Below are 20,037 nucleotides of genomic sequence, written 5' to 3' on the forward strand. Positions count from 1 at the left end.
CAAACTCACTTGAGTGTTTACACTACGTTTATCAACACAATGCCCCCTCAACGTGTAAGTCGTCGCCTGACGATAGAACAACTGGGCAGATGTATTGGAATGTTTGACGCTGGCTATTGACAGCGTGACGTTGCAAATGCACTAAACGTCAACCAGAGCGTTGTAAACAGGGCCTGAAACCGACAGCAAACTTTTGGTACAGCAGCACACCGACATGGGGGTGGTCGGCAGAGATCGACAACCCAACACCAAGACCATTTTATGGCTCTTCAGGCACGACACCATCCCTTCTGGACAGCAATCAGCCTACGTAACGACGTCCTGAACGCCTCTGGGGCGAATGTGTCCACTCAGACGATGCGGAATCGGCTTCACAATGCAGGTCTCAACTCGTGAAGGGCATGTGTTCAAGTCCCTCTGACTGTTCGACACCGGCGGGAGCGATTGGACTGGGCTGAAGATCATGACTCTTGGACACAGAACGATTGGATTCAAGTTCTGTTCACCGATTAGTCCAGGTATTGTTTCGACTTTACAGACAGGAGCCACCGAGTGTGGCGACGACATGAACGTTTCCATGATGCCAACATCAGTGAACATGACCGTTATGGTGGTGGTTCCATCATGGTCTGGGGTGCAATCAGCAGGGATTGAAGAACAGATCTTCATGTCATGGAGAGAGGAACAATGACCGGGGTGCGGTACGGGGATGGAATCCTCGATCTTTACGTCAGACCCTACGCTGGTGCTGTTGGCCCTGAGTTCATCCTGATGGGTCATAACACCCGTCCTCATTGCGCCAGGATGTTGGAGCAGTACCTTCAGTAGGAGACAATTGTCCGTATGGACTTAACCCGATCAAGCATGTATGGAACATGCTACAGGTTGCCCTTTCACGCCGTAGAGCATAACCCACGACTTTTGCAGAGCTCGGAAATGCCCTCGTGGAAGAGTGGAACAACCTTCCCATTGGAAAAATCCGAGTGCTTATTGACAGCATGGCTTGACGTTGTCATTGATGCAAGGAGAGGCCATACCCAGTATTGACACTTCATCGATTAAGTGAACATCGTTCTCAAAATCACACGGCCTCTCACATCTGTCGGCGTTGGTTCGAATCCCGCTCGCTCCGGTAAATGAGAAAGTTTCCTAGTATACTTTCGGAAGGTAAACTGGAAAACAGAGTGATCATCGGGTCCAAGCTAATTTCAAGAAAAATAAGGAACAAGCATTAGTCCTGATTCCTATAAAACTACAAATAATGTGCCTTTATTTACATATCTGTTTTAATCACAGAATATGGGTTCTCTGTAATAGGAGTTACAAGTTTTTGCTAATTTACGTTTCATTTAACGTAAGTATTCTGAACATTTTATGGTTGTTATAAAGATCTCAATCACAATATAATCTGGAATTATGTTAATTACTGTAAAACTTAAACGGTACCAATTTTGATGCACCGGATGCGCATTTCGACAAATAATGTCTCTTCAGTGATGCTCAACCGAAATTTTTTAAATCTGAAATAATAGTAAACTTGTAGGCCCTAAGAGTTATTTTAGGGAAAACCAGAGTGCCAAAAAAGTGGAGTCAAATTCGTCTATTCGTCTAAGGATAAGAGGTATGCATGAGGGAGATAATTCTTAATTTTGAAAAGAATTTCTAAATTTTATCACAGCTATTAAATATACATCCGTATTTTCAAGCTAGTAACGAAGTACTCAGCTACTGGGCTGCAGAGACTGTCTGGCGTTTTAATACCATTTGATGGGTCAATTTTTTTCCATGCTGATTTTCACAATGGATTACTTCGTTTTCCGATTCCAGGTAGATACTTCCTCCTCAGAAACACCCAAACCTGACTCTACCCCGTGTTTGTATTCTTTGATTTGTGAAATTGATCGATGTTCGTTGTCTTTAATTGTCATCAAGGTTACCTAGACGTATGGGTGCCCTAAACTTTAACACAAATCTCACCATTGTGTTCGGTGTATGTCTTCTGCATTCAGTCAGTTATTTCTAAAGAGCTAGTCTCTCAAAGTTATCTTTCCTGCACCAACAAAAATAAGATGCTTTGACCAAGTACAACTTTCAACGACTCCTAGCTGAGGTTATGTCCTTGGACACCTACACTATTTTCTGATCCTTTCGTACATTTCCTCACCCTTAGTTTCTCTGTAACATGTACTAAAATTGTACATGTTTGTCCTTATAGGATTTGTTTCCTACATCTTTCAACAAAAACAAGAATTCATCGAAGGACTCAACGCTAATAGTTGGAAAGAGACAGTTTGTATGCCAAAGTGGTATATGCGTTTGCAACTGCATTAACGTAGTTTTTGTCGACAGCAATTCCTTTATTTCACTCGCCCGAGATTAAAGATATTTCTTCTTTGTAGCCATATCCATAAAAAGTACATTTAACCTAAGGCATTTTTAATTTGATATTCTAATCAAACTAGTTTATGTTCAATATAAGCTAAAAAAAAAAAACATAACAAGGGATGCTTATTCCTCTCAGACTCTGAAGTGTCCAGTGGTCCGTGTTTGTCCTTTTCTTATTGTTGTATTCTTTTTGGGATTGGTGAGATTGATCACTGCTTGTTATCTTCACTTGTTCGCCTAGATAAAGTGTAGTGTTGCCGCGAAAGTAGAAAATCTATAAATATACTATGGATATTCTTGTTAATTTTAAAAGTAAATACATGTAGAGTTGCCTTTGGATAGTGGGAAATGTTAGATAGTCACCACCTAATTTTACCACCTTAAACAGCTGCTTTGACAGAAAAATTAACACTTTATCAATTAAATCCTTTTCCACAGACATACCAGAAAGTTTCATTCACATCTGATGTTTATCTGAATCCACGTCAATTACAAGTAAATAACACAATTCATCAACTCTAAACTCACTGCATTATACATGTGAACGTAAATAGCAATTAAAATAACTTCTAAATCAAAGTACACGTGATGAGGATGTAACAGGGATATAGCACGGAATAAATCTATCAAAAACGGAAGTACAAACGATGTATTTCCGTAAAACTGCAAATGGTAGAGAGTCCAAGTAAACCCACCTACTATTCTCATTACACTATGAGGAAAGGAAATATTTTGCATGGAATTAGTGTGTCATATATATTAGTGACATCGCATGCATGTATTTCTGTAACTTCAAATACGAAAGTCTTTAATCAAAGCTTTATATAAACGCCTATTTCTATTCAAAATACATTAAACGTGACAATGGTGGACAAATGTTGGCGAATTTCATTTCAGCTGATTATCTGTGTATTCTCTACAGCTGCATATAACAAGAAGTGTGATAATAGGTATATGTTAGTAACATATTTTTATTACTATTCTCTACCACTGTAGATAGAGAGAAGCGTGATAATGATAATGTTAGTTACATATTTTCATTACTATTCTCTACCACTGTAGCTAGCGAGAAGTGTGATAATAGGTATATTTATTTCCATTGCTATTCTCTATTATATGAGTTACATTCCAGTATTGATATATAGTAAATGTAGACTTCTATAGTCACATTGCATGTTTTTCCCCAAATATTTTTGCAGATGCTGTCTGAACTACTACAAACGTGTAAAATGAATCCTGTGTCGGTAAACATCTTTTATTATTTTTGTCTGATCCTCTGTTACCTGTAAACTGTTGTTCTCTTTGGATGTCATCATTATCATCAAAGATTGACTGCATAAAGTATGGTCAAATACTGACATATCACACATCCTTTCTTTATTAATCATTTACAGTATATATTTGTAGAGTGTCCGCTTGCAACACACGGAGTTAACTGTAGCGGAACATGTGTCCGTGGATACTATGGTAGATTCTGTCTGTCAGAGTGTGAATGTTCTAATGACAAATGCGACATAAAGTATGGCTGTCCGACGGACGTAGACACAAGTGATGGTAAGCTTCTTTTTTCAATAGAAGAGTAATTCATACGACTGGGATCAGGTGTCTAGGAGGAGTAAGCATCCCCTGTCGACCGGGCAACTCGCCGTGAGCCCTATATCCTGATCAGGTAAACGGAGTTATCCGTAGTCAAAATCAGTGTGCCAAGAACGGCCTAACAATCGGTATGAAACATGTCAGACAGCATTTGACCCAATGATAGGTTGTATTGACAAACTACATCGTTATAACGACAATATAATTTGCGAAATACTGACTTTAATGTAAAACTTATACGGTACCAATCAATCTATACTGTTGACTCGTGTTGACTGTGTTTCTTGATAAAGACGAGGGTTGCGCTGAAAATTTAAGGTTCAAATAACCAACAGTGTCATGACCTTTCCCATGCCTTTTAAGGTGTCCGAGTAGCGCAGAGGTTGTGCTCTGGCTTCTCACCGTTGCGACCCGAGTTCGATCCCCGTGATCGACAGTAGTTGTATGTGAGAGGGTATGACGGTCGCCCGCTCGGACACATGGGTTTCCTCCGGGTACTCCGGTTTCCTCCCACACAAATTACCCCCTAGCACAAACATCCGTGCATGAATGGGACCCCATTAGAAATAAGCTTTCGACCTTTCAGGGGTTATCCTTGGTATTTATGTATGTATGTCTGTATGTATACCGAATAAACATTCATTTATTTATTTATTTACATATGCATATAATTGGCATGTTGAATCAGAAAATATAGTAAGCAATGTAGTCCTAGCTTTGGATTTTGAACTTATGATTTCTTTTACACGTGTAACCATTAAAGTTCGGTATTTTGAGGCAGAAAATTCAAGTGTCTCTACATGAAAAGGAAAAGATATATTGCTGCTGCCTTCAAATCGATATTTATGTATATAGACGATGCTTTATCTCTCAACAATATTCATTTTTATTCCTATTTCGATTCGATATATTCCAGGGAACTCGAAATAAAAGACACCACAAAGTCTTCCATATCTGCTTCATGTTTTGATATTTATTGAACATATCAACGGTTAACTAAAAACAGCGCTATATGACAAAGGAGATGATTTCAGCTTCTCAAATGTCAACCTCCCATTTTTATGTAGCAATATTCCATTAACACCTGCTTAAGGTGTTATGCGTCTGACCAGTTTTCAAATCGAGGTATGGTACTGACAAATAAGTTGATGTTATACGGGTTTCATCAGTCCGGTGTAAAGTCAGCATTTCGAAACGTCTATGGTCGTTATTACAATGAATTGCAAATACAACCTGTCATTAAGTCAAATGTTGTCTGACGTGTTTCAATTGCTAGGCTGTTCTTTACATCTTAAGTTTAGCTTACCTGGTCAAGATATAGGGACCGCGACTGGTGTAACCGGTTAACAAAGGATGCTTACCCCTTTTATGCATCTGATCTTATTTCTAGTATTTCTAAGTATTTGTCTTTGCCCAGCTCTTAATTTTGAATTCTTTATAGGAATTCGGAGATAAATCACTGTTAAATATCTTAACATTTTCATAAAAGTATAGACATTGTAACGGTTCTTCCCTTCATTAGAAAAAACAATGAAATGTTTAAAATATAATTCTACAAAATTATGCTAAATGTAAAACGCTATGAGAGAAAAACAAAATCCAACCTCTGTTAAATCAAATATGTACATTATATATTTTTACCCAAAGGCGGACAAAGAGATACCTACGATCAATGGACAAATGTGGCATACATTTTCATAGGATCCATCACGACCATGAGTGTTGTCGGTCTCCTGTTTTACTGGAAAGCGTGGTAATGTTAGAAGAAAGGACGAGAAGAAACAAAATGTTATATGAAATACGACGCATCCGTTTATAAACTCCATCCTCCCTTTTATATATCTTTCAGCAAACAGAAATAGATTTGAAATTCGGTCATAATGTATGTTTCGTGTCATTAAGGTTTTCTAAAAGAAGCTCTTCAAACCTTGAGATTGACCAGTTGAACTCCAGACCTTCAGGTATGATAAACGGACAATTATTAACATCAATTTATAGAAATAAGAACAAACTACAAATAAGATAGGGACTAATCGAGATGTGATTACACCTCATTTAATCTGATTTAATATATTTTTTTCTCTTCAAAGCAAATAAACAGGAAAATATGTATGAGAGACGTAGAGATGCATCGGCCAGTGAGACGGACGGTCAAATATCAGTGTTACAAGTACAACACAACTATACTGGTCTGCAACGTTCTGAGATCCAACCGGAAATGACAAGAGGGAATGATAACGATATTCCATTTTCTACCGCTGCCATCTCACCTCACGGTACAGAAATCAGTTGTTACGATGTCGAAGAAGTGGAATATGAACATTTCGATAGAAGCACAGCATATCATGTGTTGTCTCTTCGTAGAAATTTTCACAGATCGCTGTTGAAATCAGTTGAATTGTCTTCAATAATAGGTCACAGTTCCAATAACATAGGAAATGAGTATGATCTTATTAGTGTGAGTCATGATAAGGAGCTTTTTCCGGAGAAAGAGAGGACGCTTTCAGAGAAAGAAGATATTCGCCAAAGTTTGATAGACGAAACAATAAATGTGCACATAGATAAATCTCAACTAATGATAAAAATGACTATGAAAAACGATGCTGATAAAGGTCTCTTAAAGACAACATCAGAAGAGATAAGTCTACCTCTAAGAAAAACAGAAGCTTTATCTCCGCGTGCATGCGGTTTGACAGAAGGCATATGGAGTATAACTGGACACTCATCAGAAGATGAAAGTATTTTGTCAAACGTGGTTATCAACGAAAAAATGGATGAACTATGTTGTTCTAACCATGGCAAAGACGACGAAAACAGAAAGCGTTCTAATGAAGCAAATAAAGAAACAGCAGACAATGTAAAGCCCGATGAAGACGATGATCTCGTAGTTCAAAATGATAAAAGACATGAAGAAGTAAATCCTCAGATATACATGTACAGAAAAGAAGCTGGTGAAAGACTTCCTCCCTGGCGATCAGGCGAGTACAATCAAGCGATGTGAGAACAGGATGACACCAGCATTAGATCCAGTATATTGTCAGTTGAAGTTTTCATTACACGTGAGGAATTTGACGGGTCACTTAGTATTTCCGTAGTTAGCGCCATTGACGATATGAAGTAAATACTGTTGCCGAAAATCTGTTGGTTTCAATGTCTGGGGGAAGAAATGCTAGCTCCGACAATCACATTTAATGTAACATAGAAAACGACTATGTGTCATGCTCTTTTTTATAGGAAGGTCAATATACATGTATTTGGTAGTTTGTAGATCTATAATCAAATTTCATTATTATCACACGCTGCTAACTGGAATCACCCTATGTATTCTGCAAATTAGTCTTCGCTGTTTCATCACTTCTCAATTACGTGTTCAATTTAGCAGTCAGTTCATCTTGATTTTCTATGTTTATATAATTTCTATATCATATCAATATTTTATTATTCTGGATTCTTGCTCATTAACTTTGTATTCCTAAACAGTGAGTTGTTGAAATTTAATTTAGTGGTGAAATTAATTCAATATACGACTTATGGGAGTCATGTCGGGTGTTACCGGTCGGCAGTACATGTTCACTTCTCCTAGGTACCTGATCCTACATCTTGTGTATCCAGAGGTCCGTGTTTGCCCAACTTTCTATTTGCATTCCTTAAAGGAGTTATGGGATTGATCACTGTTCGTTATCTTCACCTTTTATAGGAGGTATGGAATTGATCACTGTTCGTTATCTTCACCTTTATAGGAGTTGTGGTATTGATCACTATTCGTTATCTTCACCTTTTATAGGAGTTATGGGATTGATCACTGTTCGTTATCTTCACCTTTTATAGGAGTTATGGGATTGATCACTGTTCGTTATATTCACCTTTTATAGGAGTTATGGATTGATCACTGTTCGTTATCTTCACCTTTATAGGAGTTATGAGATTGATCACTGTTCGTTATCTTCACCTTTATAGGAGTTATGAAATTGATCACTGTTCGTTATTTTCACCTTTATAGGAGTTATGGGATTGATCACTGTTCGTTATCTTCACCTTTCATATGAATCAAGTCACAAACCTTATGTGTTGTTTTGCTTTGTGCCTCTTGAGTATTTTGTAACTCAATATAAATCAAACAAATATTATTTATGTAACTAATTATCATTAATCATTATACTAATAAAAATTAAACACATTTGTTAACATTACATGTATATTGGTGGTTTATTTTTCTCAAAATATTTTAGTACATAAAAGAAAATGAATACAACAACTGTATGATATTTGTTATTGGTTAAAATCTTGTAAGTTATAAAAACGCAACTGCATCCACTATTGTTTATGACAGTTGTAATTAGCTAAAATGAAAATTTTGAATGTTGTAGAAACATTCATTTAGTTTAAATTCTACCGTTTTGTATGGTATTAAATGAGATATCACTTCTAGAATCGCACACACTATTACAGCCTATGAAAGATAATTGTGAGATGTGATTGTCAAACATCGTTGCCCTTGAATAGCAGATTACAAGTTCTACTGGAAAGATCTTTCCACAAGGATCTTGAGTACATGACAACCCTATCATTGCCCTTTGAAACGTTATGGCCTGTGGAAGTTCATTTCCCATAGACAAACAGGCAGACTGATAGATTAAAACGATATGTCTCCGAATCATTTATTGCGGGGAGAGGGTGCATATACAAATTCTGTAGATGTATAACTATATTCCTACCTAATGTCACAGACGATAGTGCTTAAGGATCTTTATGTTCCAACAGGTCGTCTGTTGCAGGGACACTGAATATTTTTTAAAAAAATTAAAACATTTATTATAGAAAAAAACCATACAACTGCTATTTGCTCAAATATTACAGGCAGGTTTTAATTTTGACAAATTGTCTGCATTTGGCAATTTTGGACCCCTTCCTCAAAACGTGAAAATACATGCCGTCCCTGTCCATCTCTCTTTCCAGGCTGTGGATGTTGGACCTTGTTTGAGAAAAGCGGAGGAAAGTGTCCATGGTGAACGACCCTCCAGTATTTGGCCTTTAAAAGCTGTCCAACCTTTTTTGCCTGTTATTCTTAATACTTTGATATAGTATTTGCCATAGTTTGTGATTTGATATAATTTATATCAAACGAGTTGTGTGTTTTCTATCCCTCAGCCTTGGCTCGGGATAGAAAACATCCCAATCATGGGATATTTTTTTTATGAAATGTTAACCACCAGTTCCGGTTTTCTACAAGGGAGAGTCAATAAGTAACCAGCCTATCTCATTTCCGATTGACTGAGACGGTCACGATTTTCATGCATTGTTTATGTAAATGTTTTAGGGTCTTCTGCATCATCTTATGCTTAGGTTAAATTCTGGGAAAGGGGATTCAAACGCAGTAGAACGTCTTTATAAGATGAAGCCAGGTCTGTACGCCCACTGGATGCCACCGATGAAGAAATGTGTAAAAAAAAAAAAAAAACCAAAAAAAAACAAACCTCGGGATCTGGTATGTTCTGATAACGATTTCAGATAGATGAAATAGCGCTGGCATTAGGCATTTCACATGGTACCGTATCAACAATCTTACTTGATCGTTTAGGTATGCGCAAGCTAACAGCCCGTTGGGTCCCCAAATTCCTTTGCGATGAGCAAATAGCAATCACAGCATTAGTATTCAGCGCCTTTTTGAACCGTTTTAGGTCAACAGATGATTTTCCTTTGCGTCTGGTGACTGTAGATGAGACTTGGGTTCATTATTATGAGCCAGAAAATAAAGCTCAGAGTCCTCAGTGGGTAGGGCCTATGTTCTCGAGGTCAAAGCAGTTCAAGACGCAACCATCTGCTTGGCAAAGTGATTGCCACAGTATTTTGGGATGCAAAAGGCTTTATTATGTTGAACGTTTACCCCAGAAAAGTACAATAACTGAAGTGCACTTTGCAAACTTGCTACACCAGCTGAGATCCGCCATCCGTGAAAAACGCCGAGGTAAACTCTCTAAATGTGTTTTGCTGCAACAGGACAACCCGAGAGTCCACACTTGCAAAGTTGCAAAGTTGCAAAGGATGCTGTATAGAGAGAAACGGGTATGAATTAATACCACATCCTGCCTATTCACCTGACCTAGCTCCTAGCGACTTCTTCCTATTCCCAAGCTTGTAAAGGATATCCGAGGATGTCATTTCCGATCTGACAAAGAAGTTGAGGAGTGGATCAATGGAAAAGACCCTGACACTAGGGACAGTTACATCGAAAAAGAAGAGGTGGATCTCAATCGGAAATAAGTTAAGCTGGTTACTTATCGACTCGCACCGTATTTACATTGTTACTGTTCGGACTTCACAGTAGCATAACACTACGTAACTGTCACCTCAACACTGTTACACATAAAGAAATACGTGCCTGCTACAAGCACAAACAAATCATGTTAAAACTGTTACACAGAAAGCGATACGTGCCTTCTACAAGACACAAACAAATCATGTTTGAGAAGAGTTTTTGAATTGTTGAATAAAGTTTTAAAAAGCACGGTATACATTATTACCATGTTTAACATTTAATTCTTTAGTTGAACTATTTCATTACTGATTTGTATCAAGTCAGTCATCGGAGTTTCGATGATAACAATTATTTTTCATCCATAATGTTACCACTCACAAGGTTTTGGACGCCTCCTTTGAGAAATATTGCTATGTTTGTTTTAGATACCTCCTCTGACATTTATTGTTGTGTTGGTTTTGGACTCCGTCTCTGATATTTATTGTTGTGTTTGTTTTGGACTCCCCTTCTGACATCTATTGTTGTATTTGTTTTGGACTCCCCCTCTGACATATATTGCGGTGTTTGTGGTGCCAATGTTATCGAAAGGCAGTAATATTTAAAATGAATTGAAACCGAGTAGCAGATCCAGATTACTGTAAAGCTGTTTAATTTGAAAGAATTGTCGAAATATTTCTGTGAGTTTCATTTAAACCGCTGTAGTTATTGATTGGTTGAATATTTTTGTGGCATAATCTGCATAATGTGGTTAGAAGGTATGTTATTTTCACTTAATTTGTTAAGTAGGCTATTTGTTTCCAAACACTGGTTGATGTTTTTTTAATTCTTAGTCCCCAAAAATTCCCGCTGCAGCTGTCATTAATTCTTATGGCAGACCCTAATCGATCTTTGCAACAGTATTATTCGGAATATCATTCTCTAATGTTTGAAAACAGACAGTAAAATTTACCTACATTTGCGACGTCACTGCGTAGAAAAACAGTATTATAACGAAAATATACACAATGAGTGATATCCACTCTTGATAAAGGAGTAAACATGTGATAAAATTAAATATGTTATTAGCATTTCGTTTCTAAGATGGCTTCATATGTTAATCTCATTATGTTTTCCATATTTCTATGAAATTCGTAAATGGAAATTCAAGAATGATATATTTTTATCTAATTATAAGTTAATTCTATTAAATGCATATAAAATTCAAAATTGAATATTATTTGTTAGTAGATTCTACAGAACACTGTTTAAATTTTATGTCCCCAAGGATTTCCTTTAACTTTTACAGAAGTACAATGTATGCAGATAAATTATGAATTTATAAAACTTTTCACTTCTTGACTTAAGGTACATATGTAGATTGATTCTCATGTGATGTCATAGGTTTTTGCAGAAATCTTTATTGAATTAAACTTTGTGCATAATAGAAATGTATCTTTCAAAGGAGTTTTATTCACTGGAAAATTTTAAGATTTGGTAAACTATTGATAGTGAAAAAGTTTATATTTTCTATAGATAATCAATCAATTGTAACGAAGAAAAATGTTATCAAGGGCAATAACTCCTATGCTGGTATTTCATCTAATGTATGCCTATTATACAACGATTTCCCTAATTTCTACAATTTATTTATACATATTTATATAAAACTTATACGGTACCAATTTTGATGCACCAGATGCGCATTTCAACAAATAATGTCACTTCAGTGATGTGCAACCGAAATGTTTGAAATCCAAAATAACAATATACTTGCTAGAGCTTTTTTAGGGAAAAACAGAGTGCCGAAAATTGGAGTCAACTTCATCTAAGGATAAGAGGTATGCATTTATATCTTTGCATTTTTTTTCTAAACTGTTGACAATTAAAGATTTGTCATTTAACAAGATTTTGTGTATACTTTATTATTCTGTTTTACGAAAATGTGTGGTTTTCTTATGTTGACCAAAACTTGTTTTTGTATGTTGACATCTTAAAAAGGTGGCAACATATATATTTTCTTGGTTATTGATTAAATTAAGCTATATTGAGCTATATTGAGTGGTAATTAATACAATTTTTTTCCACTTTCAACCATTGATATTGATAAGTCACGTGAGGATGGGGCTACCCTAACATTGTACTACTTTTTCATTTCCTCCCACGTCCGGTTTCTAGTGGCAAATTATCTGTAATAAACGTAAACACACAATATATTAGTTTTCGTTTGCTTTTATCCACTCCTCCTTTTTTATATCGAGTACGCCGTTCTATACATAGAAATTTAAAAATTAACATGATATAGTAGTGTTGTCATCGATTATGGGAGGAAATAGAAATCTTTTAGACAAGTATTGTAATTCGGCAAAGAAATAAGTTTGCTTCTTATGCGTCCTATTATTTCTGAGGCTCGTTTTTTACAAGGCAATGACTTTAAAATCAGGGATTTCCCCCAGCATTTTTTGGATCCTATTACCGGACCCATTCGTAATCAAATGATCATCAATATTTTTTCCTGATTATTAATCCATTTTCAGTCATGTGTTCTTAAAATCTAAAACTACGCGAGTCAGAAATACATATCATTTTGTTTTACTGCAGTGTTAAACTTTTTAAATTCGTTTAATTTGCAATACCGAAATAGATTTGAAGCATAAACGAGGCTTGCATAACGTATACATGATTAACTGTGTTCTACATTCTTCCGTCAGTTTTTTTTATTTAATAATTTTCCCAGTAGTTGAACATTTATTCCGTCGAAACAGTAGGAAATTCATAACCTTTATACAATATATTGCTTACGTATTGAAATTGTCTGCAAATGTCTGTACTCCACTTTCAGCTTTCACACCACTCTCCCTAAATAACCTTAACATAGTATCATATCTCACTTTCAATTCTTCAATGACAATGACCTCCTCATGTAAAGTGAAGATAACGAACAGTGATCAATCTCATAACTCCTATAAGCAATACACAATAGATAGTTGGGCAAACACGGACCCCTGGACACACCAGAGGTGGGATCAGATGCCTAGGAGGAGTAAGCATCCACTGTAGACCGGTCACACCCACCGTGAGCCCTATATCCTGATCAGGTAAACGGAGTTATCCGCAGTCAAAATCAGTGTGCCAAGAACGGCTTAACAATCGGTATGAAACACATCAGACAGTATTTGACCCAATGTGAGGTTGTATTGACGAACTAGATCTTTATAACGATCATAGAATTTGCGAACTGCTGAATTCAATCGAGACTGATGAAACCCCTGTACCATCAACTTGTTTGTCAGTAGCTTACGTCGGTTTAAAAACTGACTATACGCAGAACAAGCTCTTGCATATCGAATCAGTTGAGAGATATACACACCATATGTAGGTGATAATGGAATATTGCTACATAAATATGGGAAGTTGACGATGGGGAAGCTGACATCATCCCGTTTGTCATACAGTTGAGTTGTCAGTTTGCCGTTAATGTCTACTTTCAATAAAATATCTAAGTATGAAGCAGAAGTGGACGACTCTGTGGTGTCCTTTATTTCGAGCTCGCAGGGATATATCAAATCGACATATATTGATGGTACAGGGATTTCAACAGTCTCGATTGAAGTAAGCAGTTCGCAAATTCTATGATCGTTATAACGATCTAGTTCGTCAATACAACCTCGCATTGGGTCAAATCTGTCTGACGTGTTTCATACCGATTGTTAAGCCGTTCTTGACACACTGATTTTGACTGCGGATAACTCCGTTTACCTGATCAGGATATGGGGCTCACGGCGTGTGTGACCGGTCAACAGGGGATGCTTACTCCCCCTAGGCACCTGATCCCACCTCTGGTGTGCCCAGGGGTCCGTGTTTGCCCAACTATCTATTTTGTATTGCTTGTAGGAGTTATGAGATTGATCACTGTTCGTTATCTTCACCTTGCATGAATGAAAGATATTATTGTTGATAGACAAAACGTCATCGATACATCACACACTTATTCTGTCCGCGTTTCTTATTGCTATCCATAATTTGCCATGTTCTTATACAATCACAAAGTAGACGATCAGAATATACAAATTATTAATTTTTTATCTACATGTCACTATGTATTCGTTTTCTATCCTTTGATACAAAAGAGCTTCATTTGGCCGCTTCCAACATTGAGAAAAACAACAACAACGCAAAAACGTTCTCGCGAGAATATAAATTCTCAACTCTTAATAATCACGCAGCTAAGTATATTTTCAAATCGTTTTATAATGGCCAATTTGAGATTATTGTTAGCTTATAGGTTCTTAAGACTTCATTTGAGATGTTTTTTGGTGAGTTCTTAAGACCAAAATTTGTCATAAGATCCAACATACATGTAGCTGTTTCACAAAACTGTTATATCTTAAGATAATCTTAAGATTGTTAGGAATCTTAATCCTGTGTGACCGGTCAACAGGGGATGCTTACTCCTCCTAGGCACCTGATCCCGCCTCTGGCGGCCGTTTCACTAACCGATCGTAGATCGTAAACGTACGATTACGTTTAAGATCATTTGACTCGCACGTATACGAGCGTTTCACGAAACCTATCGTAGTCGTAACACTTACGATTGCGATCTACGTCTGACTTTTTAGAACTCTTTTCTCTATGGAGGTAGATTTAAAATTAATCCTACCATGGAAAGAAATATCCATTCATTATATTCTCATGGTTTTAAACATATCCTCATCGTCTGCAGTAACCCATGCAAGTTGTCAACAAAAATAATGGAAATTTTGGGCCCGATCTCTAGTGTAACGTAAAGAAAATTTCTAGAATGTTTTTTTTTTAAAACAATTGATAGGATAATTTTTATTGACTTTCATGTAACTAAAATTTTGGGAAAAATTATATATAAGAAATAACATAAAAGATTTACATTTTAGAATTTTAAATGTCAAGTAAAATATGTTCAAAGGATTAAAAAAAATGATAATAAAATGAAAATAAAATTGCACACAAGTATACGAAATTGTATCCTGCATCAAACCATAGATATATACATGAACTCCGGCGTTTAATCATTGTTGTAAATTACGATATAACACTAATGACATATATATCCACTTATTTGTATAAATTTCAAACAAATCATGGGCTCAATTTGTTCCTTAAATGACTTGAAATTTATTTACCCCATGCGTTTGTATTTTATATATGTTTTTCCGTTTAGGCATGTTAACTTCCTTCTTTACGTGATGATGTATATTCCAGATCATTTATTAAAAATCATTTTTGATATTGCACTGCCAGTGAAGGGCTACAAAATTTAGGCCTATACTCGACGCTTACGGCCATTGAGCAGGGAGGGAGTTTGTAGTATCACCCGGAGGACCGCCTCATTTAGTCGCCTCTTACGACAAGCAAGAGGTACTGAGGACCTAATCTAACCCATATCCCCACGGGATTGCATTTTATAACAAGGGGTCGAAACCCCAAGGATCCGATAATGACCCATCCCTTTTCTGTGTATACATATAGGTCTAGTTTGTATGTTTAATTTTTAACGACCTTCATAAAACTACAGAAACGTTCCACTTGCAAAATTAGGATTTTAACCCCTCTCCCATTACCAAATCATGTTATTATCATATTTTCCTTAAAATGTGTAATGTTTATCATTCGAATGTGCATGTATTATGCAGTTGATCAGTTGCATCAAAGGTATTGATCTGACGAAAACAATAGCTGAGTACGTCGAATCGCAACGTCTCGGGTTTAAATCAATTGTTTCTAAAGAAACTTAATTTCTGAACATGTCTATGAGAATTACTTGAATTTTGCCTAATGATAAATATACATGTACACTAACGGTGATGCAGGCACATGTAGCAATAACCCATCTCCCCATATTACTTTTCTAACAACTGTTCAACTTCTCGTTGTCATTACATGCAAAGTTTGATATATGGACTACACCCCCCCTCCTCACTTTTTAAAATATGAATTCATTGCCTTTACATTTATTTCAGCAGACTGGTCAAAGGCCTAGGCCCGTTTTGGACCCGAACTCTGTGATACAATGAATTTATTATATTTGTGGTATCACAGAGCCCGGGCTCAAAACGGGCTTGACCCCTGTGAGACTGGCATTTCTGTGGTTGTGCGTAACAAAGAAGGACAACTCTAATTGATTTAAGATTCGGGCTCGAACTGTACAATATTTTTGTGCAAAAGCAGACTGCAAGTCATTGTGATTGTTTTCTTCGTACAAAGTATAAACAAACTCAGTCAGGTAAATACTACCACAAAATGATCTCAGGCGGGCCAGCATGGCGGCCATATTGCTCATTTACGTGCATGTAGGAGCACTTACGATAGCCCTAGACCACTCGTAGGATTACGATCAATATTGATCGTAAATCGCAAATCGTAACTTTTAGTGAAACGGTCGTACGTGCTACGTCCACATTTAAGTCTACGTTTACGATCTACGATCGTTTAGTGAAACGGCCGCCTGGTGTGTCCAGGGGTCCGTGTTTGCCCAACTATCTATTTTGTATTGCTTGTAGGAATTATGAGATTGATCACTGTTCGTTTTCTTCACCTTGCATCCAGATACTTGTCCTAAGTCTATACTGAACTATGTTTTGGTTAGAGAATGGTAGCTTATCCGGAGAGAACTTGGTTTGAGGGACAGAAACAATCTGTTAGACTATATGGAGGATGTGGACATCATTAATAAGCTCCGTGTACCACGACATGCGTTCTTTACGATGAACTCAATATTCGTTTAGAATATCCCACAGCTTTCGCTTTTTACGCTTGTCCACTTTTGTTCATTTCTTCACCCGACCGGACATACTCTGTTAAATTTACAGCATCTTAAAAACAAATGTCTTTTTTCTCCACCTTGTCAAACAATACTGATATTTCAGCAACTGAAAGGTTTGGATATTGTTTCATAAACATCTTAAATCTTTTGACACCGATTTGCCCGAATGCATGCACACGGACCTCCTAACCGCTGTGTGGTCACAATTAAACGTCTTTGAATATCATTCATCTATTGTTTGTAGGCACAAAAGCAGTATTGGGTGAATTCAATTCTTCACGTTTTTATGTTTTGGATTGTTTTCGTACTATTTCATTTCATTCAGTTATATGCTTTTTCACACAGGAAAGTCTTTGCGCCCAGTGTACATGTATAGTGGAACACGCGTATAATTACACGCGTTTTCTTCGATTAATGCGTCGTTGGTTATAAATCTGCGTAAGTGTTATTTGTGTTTTTGGTTTTCCCTACCCACCCACACCCTCGTTTACTGAATACCTTTTTTATATTATTTTGTTGAAAAAAACAAGTGCGGCGTTGCTAACTTGTAACAAACGCAACAATCATAGATTGTCTTTTTTCTTTATATTTCAAATTAGTTAAGCAAATATTTGATTTTCGGAGGAAAGGAATGGGGGGAGAAAATGAAAAATATATCAGACTTTGATATAGTGTTTCTACCAAAATATTCAATTTTTAGTTTTTGTATCACGATTTCTGAAATCAAATAGTACAGAACTCGAATGTAACGTTTGAAATACGAACTAAAGTGTAGGTCACATGATTTAAAAAAGAAGTATAATGTATCAAATTTTATAAATATATTAGATAATTACAAATGCCTAAAATCGCAGTATTTCAACTTTCTTTTATATTTGATTATACTTTAATGGTTCATTTACATGTAACATTTAAATTCATCCATACAGTTAAAAGATTATAAAGGAAACACGGTATTTCACAATGTAACCAGTATAAATGTACATGTAACAACGTTAAGATTTTTTGAAATTAAGATATTTTGTGAAACGGTTCTGCCGTATCTTATGATTGTCATCAGGCAGATCTTAAGACACTCTTACGATTGATCTTATGACAATATTAAGATAATTTTGTGACACCCGGCCCTGGTTTTGAAAACACAGAAGGATAGATGGCATGCACGTTTGTTTTTCTGTGTATCATAAAACACGTCTAACAGCACTCCACATAATTACTGTTCGGTTTTACAATTTAGATCATTCCCATGACCATAGAATAGCGAAGTGATGTGAAAGAGCGCTCCTCATTACAGTTATGAACTAACGTTTAATTGAAATAAAGTGATATATACGTGTCCGGAAATACAAGGTAATATCACGAAAAGAGAAAGGGAAATAATTTGTCTCAAGTGGACAGTGAATGACAATACATGGATACTATTACGTGTTTGTAGACTTGAACGCACACAGAGTTTGACACACACATGATTTTCCATTCAAATCACCTTTATTAAGACAATGATGGAAATACAGCGACGAATGATATGTCACGTGATAGTTATGTATCTTCTCTTTACAGCTGCATGCAGCGAAACATGTGATGCAAGGTAATTTGCGAATATATTTCAGTTTTATCCACTTTCCCTCTGAAAGTCTGAGAATAGTAGTTTCTAAATCAGAAAACGTATTTTTCTACATGTAGATGCTGTCTCAACTATTACCAACATGAAAACGGGTCCTGTGTCGGTAAATAAAATTGTCCTCTAGTTTTCAGTTCGATAAATATTACCATCAAAGTTTGATTATTTAATTCGTCTCGAAGCATTGTAATATCGCATATCTTTCGTTAATCAATTATTTACAATATTTATTTATTTCTAGAGTGTCCGCTTGGTGCATACGGAGTTAACTGTAGCGGGACCTGTGTCCGTGGATACTATGGTAGATTGTGTCTGTCGGAGTGTGAATGCCCCATTGATAAATGCGACAAAAAGTATGGCTGTTTGACGGACGAAGTCGATGGTAGTATGATGTTTATTTTTCAATTTCAAAAGTAATCATCCAAATATGATTTCAAATTAGTATTTTTCTTTTGGAAAATTAGCAGCAGTGCTTGTTGAAATATGATGTTATATATGTACAACATATTCAATAATCCATGCCACTAATCCAATACTTCTTTTTTACTGAACCTATGCATTACTCTAATTTGTTAATGGAAATACTGCAAAGCATTTTGCTACTTTTATTTTAAAGAGAACACGAATGATTGGGAAACTACATCATATGCTTTGATTGGATCAGTTTGTACTTTGGGTATTGTCGTTTTCCTGCTTGTCTTGATGTCTTGGTAAGAAGTTATATGATTATCTTCGTTTTCCTTCCTTAATGTAGGACGAGGAAAGATATATTTACACCAAATTGTGAAATAAACAAGTATCATATTTTATGAAGGTTGTCAAAGAGGAGTACTTCAAGTCAAGATTATCAGCAGAACAACATCCGTTCAGGTATGATATATCAAAACATCAATACATTGAAATATTTTTACTTCCTATAAGATTTTAGTGGGAACGCGGTGAAGACGTCGAGAAAATCGTCTGAATTAAATTATGTCAATACACTTGTTATATAGAGTATTATTCTTCACAGAAAACCAAGAGGAACATACTTATGTGATTCATAGAAACTCACCATCCAGTGAAAATAATGACGTAAGACCACACCAACCTACCAATTCAAACAACTATACTGATCTACGATTCTCCAGGATGGAACCAGATTATTGTAATATGAGGTTCACTAAGAATGGCATCGAACCTGAAACCCTCTCTGTCAGTACCATTCCGTCACACGGTGTTGAAAACAGTCGTCATGAAAACAATGAGGACGACATTGACGAAAGTGGATTTGAATATTGATCCAGATTTGCTGCACGAACTGTATGGTCCCTGAGGAATTATACATTTTAATAAGTCATAACATTTGAGAACAGTTTATTCGTCAACAATGACAGAGCAATATTCCGATAAAAACAAAACACA

At 36.3% G+C, this 20,037-nt stretch overlaps 1 protein-coding gene across 1 annotated transcript; it reads left to right on the top strand.

Moving 5' to 3' along the window:
- The first annotated feature begins 5,809 nt into the window (after positions 1–5,809).
- On the top strand, positions 5,810–8,213 carry LOC130051184 (uncharacterized). The gene is made up of 2 exons (XM_056152570.1): positions 5,810–5,942; positions 6,072–8,213. Exon 2 carries the CDS (start codon positions 6,089–6,091, stop codon positions 6,980–6,982), a length of 894 nt encoding a protein of 297 aa, XP_056008545.1. The 5' UTR covers positions 5,810–5,942; positions 6,072–6,088; the 3' UTR covers positions 6,983–8,213.
- The last annotated feature ends 11,824 nt before the right edge of the window (positions 8,214–20,037 follow it).

The sequence above is a fragment of the Ostrea edulis genome, chromosome 1, assembly GCF_947568905.1.
Source record: "Ostrea edulis chromosome 1, xbOstEdul1.1, whole genome shotgun sequence".
Classification (NCBI taxonomy): Eukaryota; Metazoa; Mollusca; class Bivalvia; order Ostreida; family Ostreidae; genus Ostrea; species Ostrea edulis.